The sequence below is a fragment of the Scylla paramamosain genome, chromosome 42 (genome assembly GCF_035594125.1).
Source record: "Scylla paramamosain isolate STU-SP2022 chromosome 42, ASM3559412v1, whole genome shotgun sequence".
In the NCBI taxonomy this organism is placed as follows: Eukaryota; Metazoa; Arthropoda; class Malacostraca; order Decapoda; family Portunidae; genus Scylla; species Scylla paramamosain.
The window spans coordinates 12556429-12577539 of NC_087192.1; the positions used below are offsets into that span (position 1 = coordinate 12556429).

At 38.3% G+C, this 21111-nt stretch overlaps 1 protein-coding gene across 5 annotated transcripts in view; it reads right to left on the reverse strand.

The window, feature by feature from the left end:
- LOC135093267 (GPI ethanolamine phosphate transferase 1-like) overlaps positions 1 to 21111 on the reverse strand; it is a 293072-nt gene that overhangs the window by 239985 nt on the left and 31976 nt on the right. For all 5 annotated transcript variants that reach the window (XM_063992366.1, XM_063992367.1, XM_063992369.1 and 2 more), the window contains exon 3: positions 641 to 872. In XM_063992366.1, the coding sequence (XP_063848436.1) occupies positions 641 to 872 (232 nt within the window). The remainder of the gene's footprint in view (positions 1 to 640; positions 873 to 21111) is intronic.

The following is a 21111-nucleotide window of genomic DNA, read 5'->3' on the forward strand; positions in this document are numbered from 1 at the left end:
AAAGATGATTAACTCTTGTAATAGTGAGGTGGAGGCAGGAGATATGCAGTTAGCAACTTCTGAAGAGTAGTAACCAAGGAATTAACAGTAGAAGGTAGTAAGAGATTAAACAATATGACAGTGAGTGAGATTCAAGACAATCTATTAAAAGAGAGGAGGAAATAAGGCAAAAAGCTTTTAACTCTACCCTGTTTAGGAGAACTATGTGATTTGAAGCTCTTTATGTAATACCATATATGTTTGAAAATTTTGGATGGAACTTACATTAGTGAGATGGAGTGATATTGGATGGTGTTGTTCAAACACCTATCTCAAATAAAGGATGAATACTTGTCATAAGCCAGTTAGAAGTTAATGGCATGAATGAGACTGAGAGTAGATAACCTGAAGGATGGGCCATGAATGGAGCCACAGGCTTTAAGGATGAAAGCAGAAATACTGACAAGGACTGGATTTGATAATATTAACACCTCCCAGTAGCTTTTGTATTCTGCATGTCATTATGTCATGGAAGTAGTATGTTAAAGATGGGGTTATCTGACAATATGTAAGTTGATGACAATATTTCAATATTTATTGAAAAAAAAGTTGTTCTTTTATACTTTATGCACATTAGAACACATGAAGTGGATTAACATACTTAGAATGTGGCTTGTGGGCATGTCCATTTGTATCCAGTCCAAGAAGGTGGAGGAAAAACACAATCCTATCTTCATGCAACATATCTTGAACTGTCTTGTCCTTTGATGCCTTCATGAAGAAAGATTCAACATTCTGAAAGACCCACTTGTCCAATCTGGAAGCATCACTACTGGCAAAATCTTCTTCTTCTGCTTTATACATGAACGCTTCTATGTGATCCCTTTCAGCACCTAGGAGAAAATATGTGAATAAGTGAATGCACATCAATTTTATATATAACACACACACACACACACACACACACACACACACATATATATATATATATATATATATATATATATATATATATATATATATATATATATATATATATATATATATATATATATATATATATATATATATATATATATATATATATATATATATATATATATATATATATATATATACATACGAGTATATATATATATATATATATATATATATATATATATATATATATATATATATATATACTTGTTGCCACTTCAACCAAAATTTCACATTTCATGTATTTTCAATTACTTAATCAATTTGCCTTGCCCTAAGGTGACTTTAAAATATGAGGAGAAAAAAATAATATCAAAGTATAAACACTTGGAAAAACAAATAAATGGGAGGTGAAGGCTCAGAGGAATAGTCTCTTGAGACATAGCACAGGTTATCAGTAATATGAGTGAATTTATTTAAATAACATAACTAAGTATTTGTTTCCACAATTTTTCTGAAGGGATAGTACAGACGAACCTCGGTTACCAAATGTCTCCCTTTCTGAACAACTCAGTTTTCGATCAAAAATTTTAACTCATAATTGCTTCAGTTGCTGTATCATAATTTGGTTTTTAAGCAAAGTTACTTGATTTCAAATACTACAAGACATAGCAAAAGCTGCCAGTTATTACTAATTTATAGCTTCTATAAATATTTTCTTCATTTTTAGATATTTGGAGGAGAGACACAGAGGGTAAGACAGTAATTCAATCTTTGAAATAAGTTAAATGTGATTCCATTGAAAAAGTTGAAGAACTTCAATATAAACAAACAAGGTTTAGCACTCAGGAGTAATCACAAGCCTCCTGTGGCTCTCTCTATGATGCACAATGTCATCACTACTGCACAACTGCATTTTCCCAGTAGCTTTTCCCAGCAGCAAGATATCTAAGTATTATGATCACTTTCATTTTGGCAGTGCTCCTCTCTGTGTCAATCTGTAAGGCTTCCCTCACTTGATCAGTGACAAAGAGAATGCCTGCATGGTCTAAACAATATTTTTTTGATGAGTTCTGTGTCTCTAAGTTCATTCATTACATCCTTTCTGGATAAAAAAATTTCTGAGATGGAGATGTTGTGCAGCGGCCATCTTAGCAGCAGGAGTGTCGATCATTACCCGCTAAGACATGGTGGACTGGTGTCTGATAACAGATTAATCTATTTTACATTGATTCCTATGAGGAAAGTAGTTTTGGTTTTCAAACATTTTGAATTTCGAATGGCACTCAGGAAGGAATTAAGTTTGAAAACTGAGGTTCCACTGTACTTTAAAGTTTTCGTTGTTTTCCTATTTATGTTTTTTTTCTAATTAGTTTAAAGCAAGGCTAACCAATAATGTAACTGAAAATATTTTATGTACATAAATTTGGTGGAAGAGGCAAGAACTTTACAAATACACTAACTACCTCCCCTGATGAAAGTGGGAAGGATGCACAGGGCATGGCTTCTTGATCAGTTTAGGCTGCAGTAATTGCAAGCTGTAACACAAGTTTCTGCAAATATTGCCAGAGGTGAAAGTACAGGCTATTCTAAGCGGAAAAATTTCTATACACATATGCATTCTGAGGCTTTGTTTAGCCATGGTATGAAATTCAAGTATGGCCAGGCAACAGATACAATGGTCGGGCTGGGTGTGTATCCATACTGGAGAAACACAATATCCACATTCTCCACATTAATGTAAGTGTAGAACTGTCAGCAGTTTTCCTTTCAAAATCATTCAGTACAATCTGAACATATTCATTGTCACTGTCTTGGGGTGAAACTGCAAGTGACTAGCTGGCAATCAGCTGATTTGCTCCTAGCCTCACTTCTTCCAATCTCCCTGCCCGGACAGGGCATGATGTCACATACCCTATCATTTCATTTGCCATTAATTACAACCATACCATAATTGTATAATCTTCACTGGTAAATCGCCTGTCCATTAATACCATTCATCTCATTACAGAATACTGTAATGCCCCAAAACTTGTAAAGTGATGATCGAATGACTCACAATTTCATTGTCAGACATCCCGCATCAACACATCCCAGCCATGGATATCCAGCTACACTTGAATTTCAAACCACAGCTAAACAGGGCCTCAAAATCTATATTAACATGGAACATTTCTACCTCTAGCAACATCCACAGAAATTCGTATTACACCCTGTACAGTCAGGAATACTCTCTCTCTGTGACATTTGTGTCAACACTACTCTCCAACTTATCCAAAAGTTTTCCATCATATGATAATCATAAATGTGTGTGTGTGTGTGTGTGTGTGTGTATTTACTTTGATATATTTACCTAGTTGGAGTCAAGGATGGCGTGTGTATTTTACTAGCAGCAAGTACATAGAGAAATGAAAAGGGCATTGCAAGTATTGATTTATGGATTGAGTGAAAAGAATATTGTCCACCACACTTAGATCACTGATAAGTGGCATAGCTCCAGCTCCTCCAAAGATAAAAGAAAACCCAAACAACATATTTTACCATGCCTTCTCTTGTGCATACAAGAAGAGAGGATCATCAAACATATAGTGAAAAGAAACATGAAGTCCATTGACCCAGAAAGAAAAATTAACCTCTAAATACAGCAGAACTTCAGCTCTTGAATTTAATTCATTCCTGAATGCCATTTAAAATCCGCAATGTTTGAAAACTAAAGCTATTTTTCCCATAGGAATCAATGTAAAATGGATTAATTTGTTCCTGGACATCCATCCAGGCATCCACCCTGTCTTAGCACCTTATGACAGACGCTCCCACTGCCATGATGGCCGCTCCAGAATATCTCCAGCTCAAAAATTATTTACCCAGAAAAGATGAACTTGGTGACACAGAACTCATTAGAAGATACTGTTTAGACTGAGCAGATATTCTCTTTGTCACCATTCTAGTGAGGTGATCACAATACTTAGACACCACTAACTACCAAAATAAAGGTGATCATAACACTTAGACATCTTGCTGCTGAGAAAAGCTATTGTGAAAATGTAGTTCTCTAGTTGTGGGTCACTGAGACAGCCACAGGTTACTCAGTATTACTCCTTAGTGCTGAAAACAGTTTGTTTACATCGAGATTCTTCATCAAGATGATATTTAACTTATTTCAAAAATTTAATTGCTGTCTTACCCAGTGTCTCTCCTCCAAATACATAAAAATGAAGGATATATTTATAAAAAAATTGTAAATTAGTGATAAATGGTAGTTTTCCTTTTGTTTTTTAGTATTTGAAATCAAGTAATTTTGCTTGAGAACCGAATTATGGTTCAGCAACTTAAAACAATTACCATATTTGCCAGCATATTAGATGCACCTCTGCATAAAACACACCCCTATTTTACAAGGATGTTTTGTGGAATTTTTTTTTATTATGTTTCATCATAAATTTATGGAAACAAAATTGTAGTGTGTGTGTGTGTGTGTGTGTGTGTGTGTGTGTGTGTGTGTGTGTGTGTGTGTGTGTGTGTGTGTGTGTGTATTTACCTAGTTGTATTTACCTAGTTGTATAGTACAGGGTCCAAGCCAAAGCTCAATTAGTCCTGTCTCCATACCCGAATTTATCTAATCTCTCTTTAAACATGTGCACACTCTTTGCCGCAACCACTTCTTCTTTTAAGTTATTCCATATTTCAACCGTTTGATGCAGAAAGCTGTATTTTCTAATATCTCCTAAACAATGACTCTTCTTTAATTTCTTCATATGTCCCCTTGTACGTCTATCTCCTTCCTCCACTTTTACAACTAGGTCATCTCTGTCTATCTTCTCCATGTTGTTTATTAATTTGAACATTGTTATCAGGTCTCTTCTCTCCCTTCTTTCTTGCAGTGTTGGTAATCCAATTTCTTCCAGTCTTTCTTCGTAACTTAGGTCTTCCAATTCAGGTATCATTTTCGTAGCTGTTCTTTGTATCCTTTCCAATTTCCTTATATCTTTCTTCTTGTGTGGAGACCATACCACTGCTGCGTATTCCAGTTTGGGGCGTATCATGTGTGTTATAATTTTCTTCATCATTTCTTTGTCTAGGTAATTAAATGCCATCCTGATATTTGCTAGCAAATTATATGTAGAGCCAAATATTCCACTGATGTGTTTTTCTGGTGATAGCGTGTCTTGAATTATTACTCCCAAGTCTTTTTCTTCTTTGCTCTTTGATATTGTGATTCCTCCCATCTTATACTCCCATGAAGGTCTCCTTTTACTTCTTCCCATCTCCACTACATGGCACTTCTTTATATTAAATTCTAATTTCCATCGTTTACTCCATTCATAAATTCTATCAATATCCCTCTGTAGTTCCTTACAATCCTCTTGGTTCTTTATTACTTTCATCAATTTTGCATCATCTGCAAACATGTTAATGTAGTTATTTAAACCCACCATCATATCATTTATATAGACCTGAAACATTATAGGTGCCAACACAGACCCTTGTGGTACTTCGCTTGTTACTTCGCACCAACTTGATTTATTATCTCTGATTACTGTGCTCATTTCCCTACCTTGGAGATAATCCTTCATCCACTTAAGTATTTTTCCTTTAGCTCTCCTCGATGTTCCAGTTTCCATATGAGACTTTTATGTGGAACTGTATCAAAAGCTTTTTTCGGATCTAAATAGACTGCATTAACCCAACCATCTCTCTCTTGTAGTTTATCTATTACTCTTGTATAAAAGCTCAGTAAGTTTGTTACGCAAGATCTCTCTTTCCTGAAACCGAATTGTTTTTCTGTTATTATATTTTCTTGTTCAAGATATTGCATCCATTTGTTTTTAATGACTATTTCACAGAGTTTATTTACAATACTCGTGAGTGAGACTGGTCTGTAATTCAGTGGTTCCATTTTATTACCTCCTTTGTATAATGGTACTATATTTGCTCTCTTCCATTCCTTTGGTACTTTTCCCTCCTTCAAAGAACTGTTAATTATCTCCCATATTGGTTCTTCCAATTCCTCTCTACATTCTTTCAATACCCATCCATTTACTTCGTCTGGTCCCATCGCCTTCCTAGTATCTAGCTCTTCCAGTAGTCTTTTAATTTCTTTTCTTTCCACTTGTATGTTTTCTATTCCTTTCTCTGTGTGTGTGTGTGTGTGTGTGTGTGTGTGTGTGTGTGTGTGTGTATTTACCTAGTTGTATCATATGAGGCATAAGCCAAACCTCATTTTGTCCTGTCTCCATAACCATATTTACCCAGTCTCTCTTTAAACATGTGTACACTGTTTGCCACAACCACATCTTCCTTCAAATCATTCCAGATTTCAATAGTTCGATATGGGAAGCTGCATTTCTTGATGTTACTTGAACATCCATTCTTCTTTATTTTCTTCCTGTGCTCTCTAATCTGTCTCTCTCCCTACTCCATCTGTGGTACCAAGTCATTTCTGTTTATTTTTTTCTATATTGTTTACTAATTTGTACATTGTTATCAGGTCTCCTCTTTCTCTTTTCTCTTATAGTGTTGCTAAACCCATCTCTTCAAGTGTTTCTTCATAGCTTAAGTCTTTCAATTCTTGTACCATCTTTGTCACTATCGTCTGTATTCTCTCCAGTTTCCATATATCTTTTTTTTCTATGTGGAGCCCAAACTACTGTTGTGTATTCTAACTTAGGATGTATCATGCTTGTTATAATTTTTTTTTCATAATTTATCTATCTAAATAGTTAAATGCCACCTTAATGTTTGTTAACAAGCTGTATGTAAAGCCAAACATCCCATTTATGTCTTTCAGATGATAGTGTGTCCTGAATCATTACTCCCAAATCTTTTTCTTCATTACTTTTTGTTATTATTTCTCCTCCCATTTTGTACTTACATGAAGGTCCCTTTTTATTTTTTTTCCTATTTCCAACACATGGTATTTTCTGGCATTATATTCTAGTTTCCATCTTTGGCTTCATGCATGTATCTTGTCATTATCCTTTTGCAACTCCTTGCAGTCATTTTTCATTCTTTATTATTTTCATTATTTTTGCATCATCAGTGAAAAGGTTTATATAACTATTTAGATCCTCTATCATATCATTTTCATATACTTGAAATATAATAGGTGCCAATACAGATCCTTGCTGTACCTCACTTGTCACTTTGCACCAGCCAACTTGAATTAGTGTCTCTGATTGCTGTTCTCATTTCCCTCCCTTGTAAATAATCCTCCATCCATCTCCATGTTGTTCCCTTTAGTTCTCCATTCTCTAGCTTTAACATATGGCTTTTGTGGGGAAACTAACGGAATGCTTTTTTTGAGATCCAGGTATACCACATCAACACATCTGTCCCTTTCTTGCACTCCATCTATTACTCTTGTATAGAAGCTCAGTGTATTTGTGACACAGGATCTCCCTTTCCTGAATTCAAATTGCTTTTCCTGTAATTACCTTTTCATCTTCTAGATATTCCACCCATGTGTCTTTAATTACTTTTTCACAAAGCTTGCTGACAATACTTGTTAGTGACAGCAGTCTATAACTTAATGGTTCCATTTTACAATTTCTCTTTTTGTATATTGAGGGCTATGTTAGCTCTGTGTGTGTGTGTGTGTGTGTGTGTGTGTGTGTGTGTGTGTGTGTGTGTGTGTGTGTGTGTGTGTGTAAAAGGGCCACTGGCCAAGGGCAACAAAAATTTTAAATAAAAAGAAAGGCCCACTTACTGCCAGTTCCTATAGAGATGTCAGATAGAATAATAAAAAGGAACAGAGGAAAACTGTCTTGAACCCCCCCCTTTGAAAGAGTTCAAGTCACAGGAATGAGGAAATACAAAAGCAGGTGGGGAGTTCTAGGTTTTACCAGAGAAAGGGATGAATGACTGAGAATGCTGGTTAACTCTTGCATTAGACAGGTGAATAGAATAGGGATGAGAGAAAGAAAGTCTTGTGTATCCAGGCCACAGGAAGGGAGATTTGCAGTTTGTAAGATCAGAAGAGCAGTTAGCATGAAAATAGCAACAGAAGATAGCAAAAGCTGCAACATTGCTGTGATGACAGAGAGGCTGAAGACAGTCAGTTACAAGAGAGAAGTTGATAGGACAAAAAGATTTTGATTCCACTCCCTCTAAAATAGTGATGTGAGTGGAAGCTCCCCCTCACAAACGCTTATACATGTGAAGCAAACTCCATACATGGACAGATAAAGCCCCTGTACAGAGCTAGCAGCTGGGCTAAGGGTGTGGGGAGGTTGTTGGAAAAAAAAACTGGCAGAAGTGACACTGAATGCCTAACTTTATAGAAGCTGCTTTAGCTAGAGATGAGATGTGAAGCTTCCAGTTTAGATTATAAGTAAAGAGCAGACCACTGATGTTCAGTGTAGAAGAGGTGGGCAGGAGGTCAGTCGAGTGTCAATAAAGAAGAGGATAGATAACTGGAAGGTTGCACCAATTTGATAGATGGAGGAACTGAGTTTTTGAAGAACTGAACAATACCAAGTTTGTTCTGGCCCAATCAGAAATTTTAGAGAGATCAGAAGTCAGGCATTCTGTGGCTTCTCTGCATGAATTGTTTACTTCCTGAAGGGTGGGACGTCTACAAAAAGACGTGGAAAAGTGCAGGGTGGTATTATCAGTGGAGTGGATAGGACAAGAAGTTTGATTTAGAAGATAATTGATGAATAAAAGGAAGAGAGTGGGTGCCAAAATCCCTAAAAGAGTGTATTTTATCCTCACATCTGGTGTGATTCAGTGCTGTAGCTGTATAGAACTACCATCACATCTAAAACTGCATGTGTATGTGTGTGTGTGTGTGTGTGTGTGTGTGTGTGTGTGTGTGTGTGTGTGTGTGTGTGTGTGTGTGTGCATTTACCTAGTTGTGTTTTACAGGAAAAGAGCTATGCTTGTGCTGTCCTGTCTCCATATCTATAAGCATCCAGCTTAACTTTAAATTCATCAATATTTGTTGCTTGTACCACTGTTTCATCTAAGTTGTTCCATATTTCTAAGCTTCTATTTGGGAAACCATATTTCTTGGTATCTCTTCTACTTGCTTTTTTTTTCTTTCGTGACCCTAAGTGTCTTGACACCCCCCTCAACTTTTTCTTCATTAACTTCTGCAACATTCACAGTCTAAGATCTAATTTTCAATCTGTAGAACACCACCCCTCCTCTTCTAAACCTCATTTTCTTTTCCTCACTGAAACTCAGGTGTTTGAGGCAACTGACAGTAGCCCCTTTTCTGTTCCCTCCTACTTTCTCTATCCTCATTTTCGATCCAAAGCTGGATGCTGCGTTTATGTGCGCAATGACTTAACTTGCTCTCGTGCCCATGCTCTTGAATCTTCCGAGTTTTCCATCATCTGGCTACGACTACAGAGTCACTCTCATACTAAATCTATCTGTGCTGTATACCTCTCACCTAACTCCTCTGATTATAAGAAATTCTTTGACTACTTAACTTCCAAAGTGGAGCACATTCTGACCCTCTTCCCTTTTGCAGAGATCTCCATTCTTGGAGACTTCAATGTTCACCACCAGCTTTGGCTTTCCTCTCCCTTCACTGACCATCCTGGTGAACTAGCCTACAACTTTGCTATCCTCCATGACCTAGAGCAATTGGTGCAACACTCTACTCATATTCCTGACCGTCTTGGAGATCCGCCCAACGTTCTTGACCTTTTCCTGACCTCTAATCCTTCTGGTTATGCTGTCACCCTTTCTTCTCTGTTGGGCTCCTCCGATCACAATCCCATATCTTTATCTTGTCCTATCGCTCCAATCCCTCCTCAGGATCCCCCTAAGCGAAGGTGCCTCTGGCGTTTTGCCTCTGCTAGTTGGGGGGACCTGAGGAGGTATTTTACTGATTTTCCTTGGAATGACTACTGCTTCCGTGTCAGAGACCCATCTTTGTGCGCTGAGCGCATAACAGAGGTGATAGTGTCTGGCATGGAGACGTACATTCCTCACTCTTTTTCTCATCCTAAACCTTCTAAACCTTGGTTTAACACAGCTTGTTCTCATGCTATACATGACCCTCAAAAGGTACTTAAGCCTTCCATCACCAGAATCTCATGCACTTTATATTTCTGCCCAGAACCATGCCAAGTCTGTTCTCCAACTAGCCAAAAACTCTTTCATTAACAGAAAATGTCAAAACCTTTCAAGATCTAACTCCCCTCATGATTTCTGGCATCTAGCCAAAAATATCTCCAATAACTTTGCTTCTTCTTTCCCTCCTCTATTTCAACCAGATGGCACAACTGCTATCACATCTATTTCTAAAGCTGAATTCTTCGCTCAAACCTTTGCTAAAAACTCTATCTTGGACGATTCTGGGCTTGTTCCTCTCTCTCCTCCACCCTCTGACTACTTCATGCCACGTATTAAAATTCTTCGCAATGATGTTTTCCATGCCCTCGCTGGCCTAAACCCTCGGAAGGCTTATGGTCCTGATGGGGTCCCTCCTATTGTTCTCCGAAACTGTGCCTCCGTGCTTGCACCTTGCCTAGTCAAACTCTTTCAGCTCTGTCTGTCAACATCTACCTTTCCTTCTTGCTGGAAATTTGCCTACATTCAACCTGTTCCTAAAAAGGGTGACCGTTCTAATCCCTCAAACTACCGTCCTATTGCTTTAATTTCCTACCTATCTAAAGTTTTTGAATCTATCCTCAACAGGAAGATTCTTAAACATCTATCACTTCACAACCTTCTATCCTGATCGCCAGTATGGGTTCTGTCAAGGCCGCTCTACTGGTGATCTGGCTTTCCTTACTGAGTTTTGGTCATCCTCTTTTAGAGATTTCGGTGAAACTTTTGCTGTTGCCTTGGACATATCAAAAGCTTTTGACAGAGTCTGGCACAAAGCTTTGATTTCCAAACTACCCTCCTATGGTTTCTATCCTTCTCTCTGTAACTTCATCTCAAGTTTCCTTTCTGACTGTTCTATTGCTGCTGTGGTAGACGGTCACTGTTCTTCTCCTAAATCTATTAACAGTGGTGTTCCTCAGGGTTCTGTCCTGTAACCCACTCTCTTCTTATTATTCATTAATGATCTTCTAAATCAAACTTCTTGTCCTATCCACTCCTACACTGATGATACCATCCTGCACTTTTCCACGTCTTTTCATAGACGTCCAACCCTTCAGGAGGTAAACATATCATGCAGGGAAGCCACAGAATGCTTGACTTCTGATCTTTCTAAAATTTCTGATTGGGGCAGAGCAAACTTGATATTGTTCAATGCCTCAAAAACTCAATTCCTCCATCTATCAACTTGACACAACCTTCCAGACAACTATCCCCTCTTCTTCAATGACACTCAACTGTCCCCCTCTTCTACACTTAACATCCTCGGTCTGTCCTTTACTTATAATCTGAACTGGAAACTTCACACCTCATCTCTAGCTAAAACAGCTTCTATGAAGTTAGGCGTTCTGAGACGTCACCACCAGTTTTTCTTACCCCCCCAGCTGCTAACTCTGTACAAGGGTCTTATCTGTCCATGTATGGAGTACGCTTCACATGTCTGGGGAGGTTCCACTCATACTGCTCTTCTAGACAGGGTGGAATCAAAAGCTTTTCGTCTCATCAACTCCTCTCCTCGAACTGACTGTCTTCAGCCTCTCTCTCACCACCGCAATGTTGCATATCTAGCTGTCTTCTACCGCTATTTTCATGCTAACTGCTCTTCTGATCTTGCTAACTGCATGCCTCCCCTCCTTCCACAGCCTCGCTGCACAAGACTTTCTTCTTTCTCTCACCCCTATTCTGTCCACCTCTCTAATGCAAGAGTTAACCAGTATTCTCAATCATTCATCCCTTTCTCTGGTAAACTCTGGAACTCCCTGCCTGCTTCTGTGTTTCCACCTTCCTATGACTTGAATTCCTTCAAGAGGGAGGTTTCGAGACACTTATTCGTCAGTTTTTGACCACTGCTTTGACCCTTTTATGGGACTGGCATTTCAGAGGGTGTTTTTTTTATTGTATTTTTGTTGCCCTTGGCCAGTGTCCTTCCTACATAAAAAAAAAAAAAAAAAAAAAATGCCCTCACTAGCCTAAACCCTCGGAAGGCTTATGGACCTGATGGGGTCCCTCCTATTGTTCTCCAAAACTGTGCCTCCATGGTTGCACCTTGCCTAGTCAAACTCTTTCAGCTCTGTCTGTCAACATCTACCTTTCCTTCTTGCTGGAAGTTTGCCTACATTCAACCTGTTCCTAAAAAGGGTGACCGTTCTAATCCCTCAAACTACCGTCCCATTGCTTTAATTTCCTACCTATCTAAAGTTTTTGAATCTATCCTCAACAGGAAGATTCTTAAACATCTATCACTTCACAACCTTCTATCTGATCGCCAGTATGGATTCTGTCAAGGCCGCTCTACTGGTGATCTTCTGGCTTTCCTTACTGAGTTTTGGTCATCCTCTTTTAGAGATTTTGGTGAAACTTTTGCTGTTGCCTTGGACATATCAAAAGCTTTTGACAGAGTCTGGCACAAAGCTTTGATTTCCAAACTACCCTCCTATGGTTTCTATCCTTCTCTCTGTAACTTCATCTCAAGTTTCCTTTCTGACTGTTCTATTGCTGCTGTGGTAGACGGTCACTGTTCTTCTCTTAAATCTATTAACAGTGGTGTTCCTCAGGGTTCTGTCCTGTCACCCACTCTCTTCTTATTATTCATTAATGATCTTCTAAATCAAACTTCTTGTCCTATCCACTCCTACGCTGATGATACCATCCTGCACTTTTCCACGTCTTTTCATAGACGTCCAACCCTTCAGGAGGTAAACATATCATGCAGGGAAGCCACAGAACGCTTGACTTCTGATCTTTCTAAAATTTCTGATTGGGGCAGAGCAAACTTGATATTGTTCAATGCCTCAAAAACTCAATTCCTCCATCTATCAACTCGACACAACCTTCCAGACAACTATCCCCTCTTCTTCAATGACACTCAACTGTCCCCCTCTTCTACACTGAACATCCTCGGTCTGTCCTTTACTTATAATCTGAACTGGAAACTTCACACCTCATCTCTAGCTAAAACAGCTTCTATGAAGTTAGGCGTTCTGAGACGTCACCACCAGTTTTTCTTACCCCCCCAGCTGCTAACTCTGTACAAGGGTCTTATCTGTCCATGTATGGAGTATGCTTCACATGTCTGGGGAGGTTCCACTCATACTGCTCTTCTAGACAGGGTGGAATCAAAAGCTTTCCGTCTCATCAACTCCTCTCCTCGAACTGACTGTCTTCAGCCTCTCTCTCACCACCGCAATGTTGCATATCTAGCTGTCTTCTACCGCTATTTTCATGCTAACTGCTCTTCTGATCTTGCTAACTGCATGCCTCCCCTCCTTCCACAGCCTCGCTGCACAAGACTTTCTTCTTTCTCTCACCCCTATTCTGTCCACCTCTCTAACGCAAGAGTTAACCAGTATTCTCAATCATTCATCCCTTTCTCTGGTAAACTCTGGAACTCCCTGCCTGCTTCTGTGTTTCCACCTTCCTATGACTTGAATTCCTTCAAGAGGGAGGTTTCGAGACACTTATTCGTCAGTTTTTGACCACTGCTTTGACCCTTTTATGGGACTGGCATTTCAGAGGGCGTTTTTTTTATTGTATTTTTGTTGCCCTTGGCCAGTGTCCTTCCTACATAAAAAAAAAAAAAAAAAAAATGCCCTCACTAGCCTAAACCCTCGGAAGGCTTATGGACCTGATGGGGTCCCTCCTATTGTTCTCCAAAACTGTGCCTCCATGGTTGCACCTTGCCTAGTCAAACTCTTTCAGCTCTGTCTGTCAACATCTACCTTTCCTTCTTGCTGGAAGTTTGCCTACATTCAACCTGTTCCTAAAAAGGATGACCGTTCTAATCCCTCAAACTACCGTCCCATTGCTTTAATTTCCTACCTATCTAAAGTTTTTGAATCTATCCTCAACAGGAAGATTCTTAAACATCTATCACTTCACAACCTTCTATCTGATCGCCAGTATGGATTCCGTCAAGGCCGCTCTACTGGTGATCTTCTGGCTTTCCTTACTGAGTTTTGGTCATCCTCTTTTAGAGATTTTGGTGAAACTTTTGCTGTTGCCTTGGACATATCAAAAGCTTTTAATAGAGTCTGTCACAAAGCTTTGATTTCCAAACTACCCTCCTACGGTTTCTATCCTTTTCTCTGTAACTTCATCTCAAGTTTCCTTTCTGACTGTTCTATTGCTGCTGTGATAGACGGTCACTGTTCTTCTCCTAAATCTATTAACAGTGGTGTTCCTCAGGGTTCTGTCCTGTCACCCACTCTCTTCTTATTATTCATTAATGATCTTCTAAACCAAACTTCTTATCCTATCCACTCCTACGCTGATGATACCACCCTGCACTTTTCCACGTCTTTTCATAGATGTCCAACCCTTCAGGAGGTAAACATATCACACAGGGAAGCCACAGAACGCTTGACTTCTGATCTTTCTAAAATTTCTGATTGGGGCAGAGCAAACTTGGTATTGTTCAATGCCTCAAAAACTCAATTCCTCCATCTATCAACTCGACACAACCTTCCAGACAACTATCCCCTCTTCTTCAATGACACTCAACTGTCCCCCTGTTCTACACTGAACATCCTCGGTCTGTCCTTTACTTATAATCTGAACTGGAAACTTCACATCTCATCTCTAGCTAAAACAGCTTCTATGAAGTTAGGCGTTCTGAGACGTCTCCGCCAGTTTTTCTCACCCCCCCAGCTGCTAACTCTGTACAAGGGCCTTATCCATCCATGTATGGAGTATGCTTCACATGTCTGGGGGGGTTCCACTCATACTGCTCTTCTAGACAGGGTGGAATCAAAAGCTTTTCGTCTCATGAACTCCTCTCCTCTAGCTGACTGTCTTCAGCCTCTCTCTCACCGCTGCAATGTTTCATATCTAGCTGTCTTCTACCGCTATTTTCATGCTAACTGCTCTTCTGATCTTGCTAGCTGCATGTCTCCCCTCCTCCCACAGCCTCGCTGCACAAGACTTTCTTCTTTCTCTCACCCCTATTCTGTCCACCTCTCTAATGCAAGAGTTAACCAGTATTCTCAATCATTCATCCCTTTCTCTGGTAAACTCTGGAACTCCCTGCCTTCTTCTGTATTTCCACCTTCCTATGACTTGAATTCCTTCAAGAGGGAGGTTTCAAGACACTTATTCATCAATTTTTGACCACTGCTTTGACCCTTTTATGGGACTGGCACTTCAGAGGGCATTTTTTTTATTAGATTTTTGTTGCCCTTGGCCAGTGTCCTTCCTACATAAAAAAAATAAATAAATAAATACTATGGTACTGTGTATACCTTCTGCCAGCTGTTCACAACATTCCTTAAGTATCCAGTTGGACACTCCATCTGGTCCTTGAGCCTTGCTTATATCCAAATCTTTCATAATTTTCTTAATTTCACTTATGTCCACCTGTATCTCCCATCACATTGCCTCTGTGCCATGCTCTTTCTCCTTCAAATTTGCCTTCTTTGGTGAATATTGACTAGAAGCACTTGTTCATTAATTCCACTTGTAACCGTATATCTTTGTATGTAATGTTATCTTTTGTTAATTTATCTATTGTTTGCCTGTTTTTCATCTTCCCATTCACATATCTGAAGAATAACTTTGGCTAATCTTTGCATTTGTTAACTATATCTTTCTCATAACTCCTTTCTTCATCTCTCAGGATTCTGATATATTCGTTTCTTGCCTTCTTGAAATTTTCCCATTTCTCACTTCCTTTTTTTCTCCATCTATTCCATGCTGCTTCTTTTTCTTTTCTCGCTGTTATACATCTCGTATTAAACCAGTCTTTTTTCCTTTTCACTTCCTTTGTTTTGATCTTCAGTACATATCTACTGACCCCTTCAATATAAATTTCCATGGATATGTCCCACTTTTCCTGAGTACTGCTTGCCGTGAACAGTTGTTTCCATTTAGCCTCTGCAAAATATTCCCTCAACCTGATAAAATCTGCTTTCCTGTAATTATATCTCCCATTTTTGTAAATTTCATTCCTATTTTCTATTGGACCACTGCCTAGACTGAATTCAATTAACAGATGGTCACTTTTTCCTAGTGGGCACTGATAATTTATTCCTTCAATGATGTCCATTTCCTTTGTAAACACCAAGTTTAGCCTTGATGCCTCTTCATTACCCCCAAATCTTGTATTTTCTCCAATCCACTGGGTCATAGTATTTGTCATTATTAAATTTAGAAGCATGCATCCCAATGACTCTTCTCCCCTGTCCGTGGTCCACTCTTCCCAGCATACCTCCCTGCAATTAAAGTCACCCATAAGTGTTATATTATTACTTTCTGCCAGTATTGTCTCCAAACAGTTACTAGTATCTCTTAACAATAATTTATAATCTTCTTGTGTCCATGCATTCGTCTTTGGGGGTACATAAGCCACTGCAAAATCTCTCCTTCCTTTTCCTTTCCTTTTTGTTTGAATTCTAATTACTTCTGCCATTCCTTCTCCTATTTCAACCTCTTCCACTGTTATACTCTTCTTTATAAGTAACATGACTCCTCCCCCTTTCTTATTATTTCTGTTTTATCCACACATTATAATTACTATTACCAATTCTTATATTTTCTGTTCTCTCATTTAGTTTAACTTCAGTAATACCCACGATGTCGGGCTGCTTTATCTTAATATGATTATTCAATTCTCGTAATGTTGATATTAAACCATTTATATTTGTATATGCCACTGTCCACTTTTTATTTTTCCATACATTATTTACATTTTCTATTCTTTTTTTGTCAGATACAACTTCCTGAGCCTCTCGTCTTTAACCTTCCAATAAAACTTTTTTTTTCTCTTCCTTTGTTTTCTCATTTTTTTGCCTTTGCTTCTTTTATTAGATCGCTTATCTTGAGTCTCTCCTCATTTATGTCCCTCTTTATCCAAACTTTCCTGTATTGCTCTGTCTTGTCCAGTTTCCACGCATTTGATATCACTTCCATGGCTGTTGTTTGTGCCCTAAATTTTACTTTCAATGGCCGCTCTCCTTCTTCTGTATATTTCCCCAGTCTATGTATTTCCTCAATTTCACTTATCCAGTCCTCCCCTTCTCTCTGTATATTTCTTACAATGTCCTCTGCTACTTTTTTTTGTTCTCTTTCCCTCTTGTATCTTACTGGCTCTGTTTCCTCTTTTAATCCATATATAACAATACATTTCTTTTTGTCCACTGTGTCCCTTACCATCGATTCCTTCTGTTTGATCACTTTCACAATTTCCTTACTTAAATCTGAGTTTTCCTTCTTTTGCGCTTCTATGATTTCTGTAAAGTTAACTTTTTCTTCCTCTTTTTCCTTCCTCCAGATTTGATGTTCACTTTTCATCCCCATCACTTCATTTTCCTGTTTTTTAACAATATCATTGTTTTCCTTCAATTTTGTTTTTAGATCAGCACATAGTGTTTTCAATTCTTTTTCCTCTTCCAGGTCATGTTGTTTTTTTCTATTTTTTTTCACTCTTTCAATGAGGTCACTGATCATCCCCTCCATCAAAACCACTTTCCTTGCATTTTATCATGTAATTCATTATCTTCCTCAAATCCTGGGAATGGTGACCCCATTGGCAATATTTCGCTCCCACCTACGGCGTCCGCCTTGCTGGAGCTTTTACTCATTTTATTACATCTGTTATTACTTAAATTTTCCCTTATTTTTTTATTTATTTCTGGAGACAGGACAACTCTAGTTGAGCACGGCTCCTACCTGGGAACACATTCTAGGCTCCTAGTGGTGGCCGAGGTCAAACAAAATCTGTGTGTGTGTGTGTGTGTGTGTGTGTGTGTGTGTGTTTCTCTCTCTCTCTCTCTCTCTCTCTCTCTCTCTCTCTCTCTCTCTCTCTCTCTCTCTCTCTCTCTCTCTCTCTCTCTTCCATCCTTCCCTGCCTCTCCCTTTTCTGATCTCCTCTCCTTCCCACCCTCACTCTTTCCATCCATCCATCCATCCATTCCACCCACCCACCCTCCTTCCATTCTCTCTCTCTCTCTCTCTCTCTCTCTCTCTCTCTCTCTCTCTCTCTCTCTCTCTCTCTCTATGTGTGTGTGTGTGTGTGTGTGTGTGTGTGTATTTACCTAGTTGTATTTACCTAGTTGTATTGTACAGGGCACGAGCCAAAGCTCATTTTGTCCTGTCTCCATAACCATACTTATTCATTCTCTTTAAACATGTGTACAATGTTTGCCACAATCACCTCTTCCTTCAAGTCATTCAAGATTCCAATAGTTCTATATGGGAAGCTGAATTTCTTGATGTCACATGAACATTCCCTCTTCTTTATTTTCTTCCCATGCCCCCTCATCTGTCTCTCCCTCCTCCATCTGTGGTACCAAGTCATTTCTGTCTATTCTTTCTATATTGTTTACTAATTTGTTCATTGTTATCAGGTCTTCTCTTTTTCTTTTCTCTTGTAGTGTTGGTAAACCCATCTCTTCAAGTCTTTCTTCATAGCTTAGGTTTTTCAATTCTGGTACCATCTTCATCGCTATCCTCTTTATTCTTTCCAGTTTCCATATATCTTTTTTTCTATGTGGAGCCCAAACTACTGTTGCATATTCCAATTTAGGATGTATCATATTTGTCACAATTTTCTTCATAATTTCTTTATCTAAATAGTTAAACACCACATTAATGCTAGTTAACAAGCTATACATAGAGCCTAATATCTGTTTATGCATCTTTCAGGTGACTGTGTCCTGAATCATTACTCACAAATCTTTCTTCATTACTTTTCATTATTATTTTTCCTCCTATTTTTTACTTCCATGAAGGTCTCTTTTTACTTTTTCCTATTTCCAACACATGGCATTCTCTGGCATTAAATTCTAGTTTCCATCTTTGGCTCTATGCATGTATTTTGTCAATATCCTTTAATAACTCCTGACAGTCATTTTCATCCTTTATTATCTTCATTATTTTTGCATCATCAACAAACAGGTTTATATAACTATTTAATTCCTCTGTCTTATCATTTACATATATTTGAAATATAATAGGTGTCAACACAGATCCTTGTGGTACCCCACTTGTCACTCTGCACCAACTTGAATCAGTGTCTCTGATTACTATTCTCATTTCCCTCCCTTGTAAATAATCATCCATCCATCTCAATGTTGCTCCCTTTAGTCCTCCTCCATTCTTTAGCTTCCACATAAGATTTTTGTGGAAAACTTTATTGAATGCTTTTTTGAGATCCAAGTATACCACATCAACCCATCTGTCCATTTTTTTTTTTTTTTCATGTAGGAGGGACACTGGCCAAGGGCAAAAAAAATCCAATAAAAAAAAAAAAAAAATGCCCACTGAAATGCCAGTCCCATAAAAAGGGTCAAAGCAGTAGTCAAAAATTGATGGATAAGTGTCTTGAAACCTCCCTCTTGAAAGAATTCAAGTCATAGGAAGGTGGAAATATAGAAGCAGGCAGGGAGTTCCAGAGTTTACCAGAGAAAGGGATGAATGATTGAGAATACTGGTTAACTCTTGCATTTGAGAGGTGGACAGAATAGGGGCGAGAGAAAGAAGAAAGTCTTGTGCAGTGAGGCTGCGGGAGGAGGGGAGGCATGCAGTTAGCAAGATCAGAAGAGCAGTTAGCATGAAAATAGCGGTAGAAGACAGCTAGAGATGCAACACTGCGGCGGTGAGAGAGAGGCTGAAGACAGTCAGTTAGAGGAGAGGAGTTGATGAGACGAAAAACTTTTGAACTGTTACTCTCGTATAGAAGTTCAGTACATTTGTGACACAAGATCTCCCTTTCCTGTATCCAAATAGCTTTTCTGTAATTATCTTTTCATCTTCTAGATATTCCACCCATCTATCATTAATTTCACAAAGCTTGCTTACACTACTTATTAGTGACACCAGTCTATAATTTAATGGTTCCATTTTATTTAGCCCCTTTGTTTACTGGCAATATGTTATTTCTTTTCCATTCACTTAGTACTTTTCCTTCTCTCAACAAGCTGTTAATTATATCCCATATGGGTTCTTCCATTTGTTCTCTGCATTCTTTTAATACCTATCCATTTACTCGATCTGGTCCCGTAGCTTTTCCAGCATCCAGGTTTTCCAGCAGTTTCTTAATTTCTTTTCTCTTTACCTGTATCTCCTGTATTCCCTCATTCTGTGATACCACTTTCAAATTAGGTTTCCTTTGTATACACAGATTGAAAACTCTCATTCATTAGTTCACTCATCTCAGTAGTTTCATAAATTCTTCCTTCCCTTTTTAACTTGTTTATGTCATCCTTATGTTTCATTTTCCCGTTTAAGTATCTATATAAGCATATATATACTACTATGTCACTTTCAAAGTTTCTTTCTCCTTCTCTTCTTATTATACAATATTCATTCCTTGCCTTTCTGTATTCTTCTCTAACATTTATGTTCAGTTGTCTCATCATTTTCTTTCATGTCCTGTCCTTTTTTCTCTTTTGCTTCTACACACCTGGCATTATACCATTCGTGTTTCCCGATTTTCACTTGATAACTTGGCACAAACTTTTCCATCCCCTCTCTATGCTTGCTCAAAAATATCTCATATTTTCTTGCACTAATTTACCTTCAAAAAGCTCTTTCCATTCAATTTTTCCATGAAATTTATTAGGTTCTGTAAAGTTTGCCTACGTATAGTTCAGTCTTACATTTTTGTATTTTCTTTCCTGTGCAACACTTTTTTTTCTCCTGTGGTACTATTTCTATTATCACATAATCACTTCTTCCCAATGGACTTAGACAATGTATACTTGGTGTACTTTCTGCACTTTTTTGTAAACACTAAGTCCAACTGTAATGGTTCTTCTTTTCTGCATCTTGTAGGTTCATTCACCCACTGTCATTATATTCACCATCATGGTTTGCATAATTTCTTCACTCCATGATCCAATATTTTCTTTCACTTCCATCTCCTCCCGGTTAATTCCTTTAGTGTTGAAGTCACCTACTAAGAGCACTTTGTTACTTTTCCTTATCATTTCCTCTATCCTATTTTTTGTTTCTAGTTGCATACTTTTAAATTTATTTGTCTCCCATGCATTAGTTTTTGGTGGTATGTATGTCACAATTACTTTCCTTTTTTTCACTTCCTTTGATCTTAATCACAACACTCAATGTTTCTGTCATTCTTCAACAACAATATCCTCAAGTTCTCAAGTACCTTTTGTGGGCCAACTCTCTATCATGTATAGCACGAGAACAGGTTGT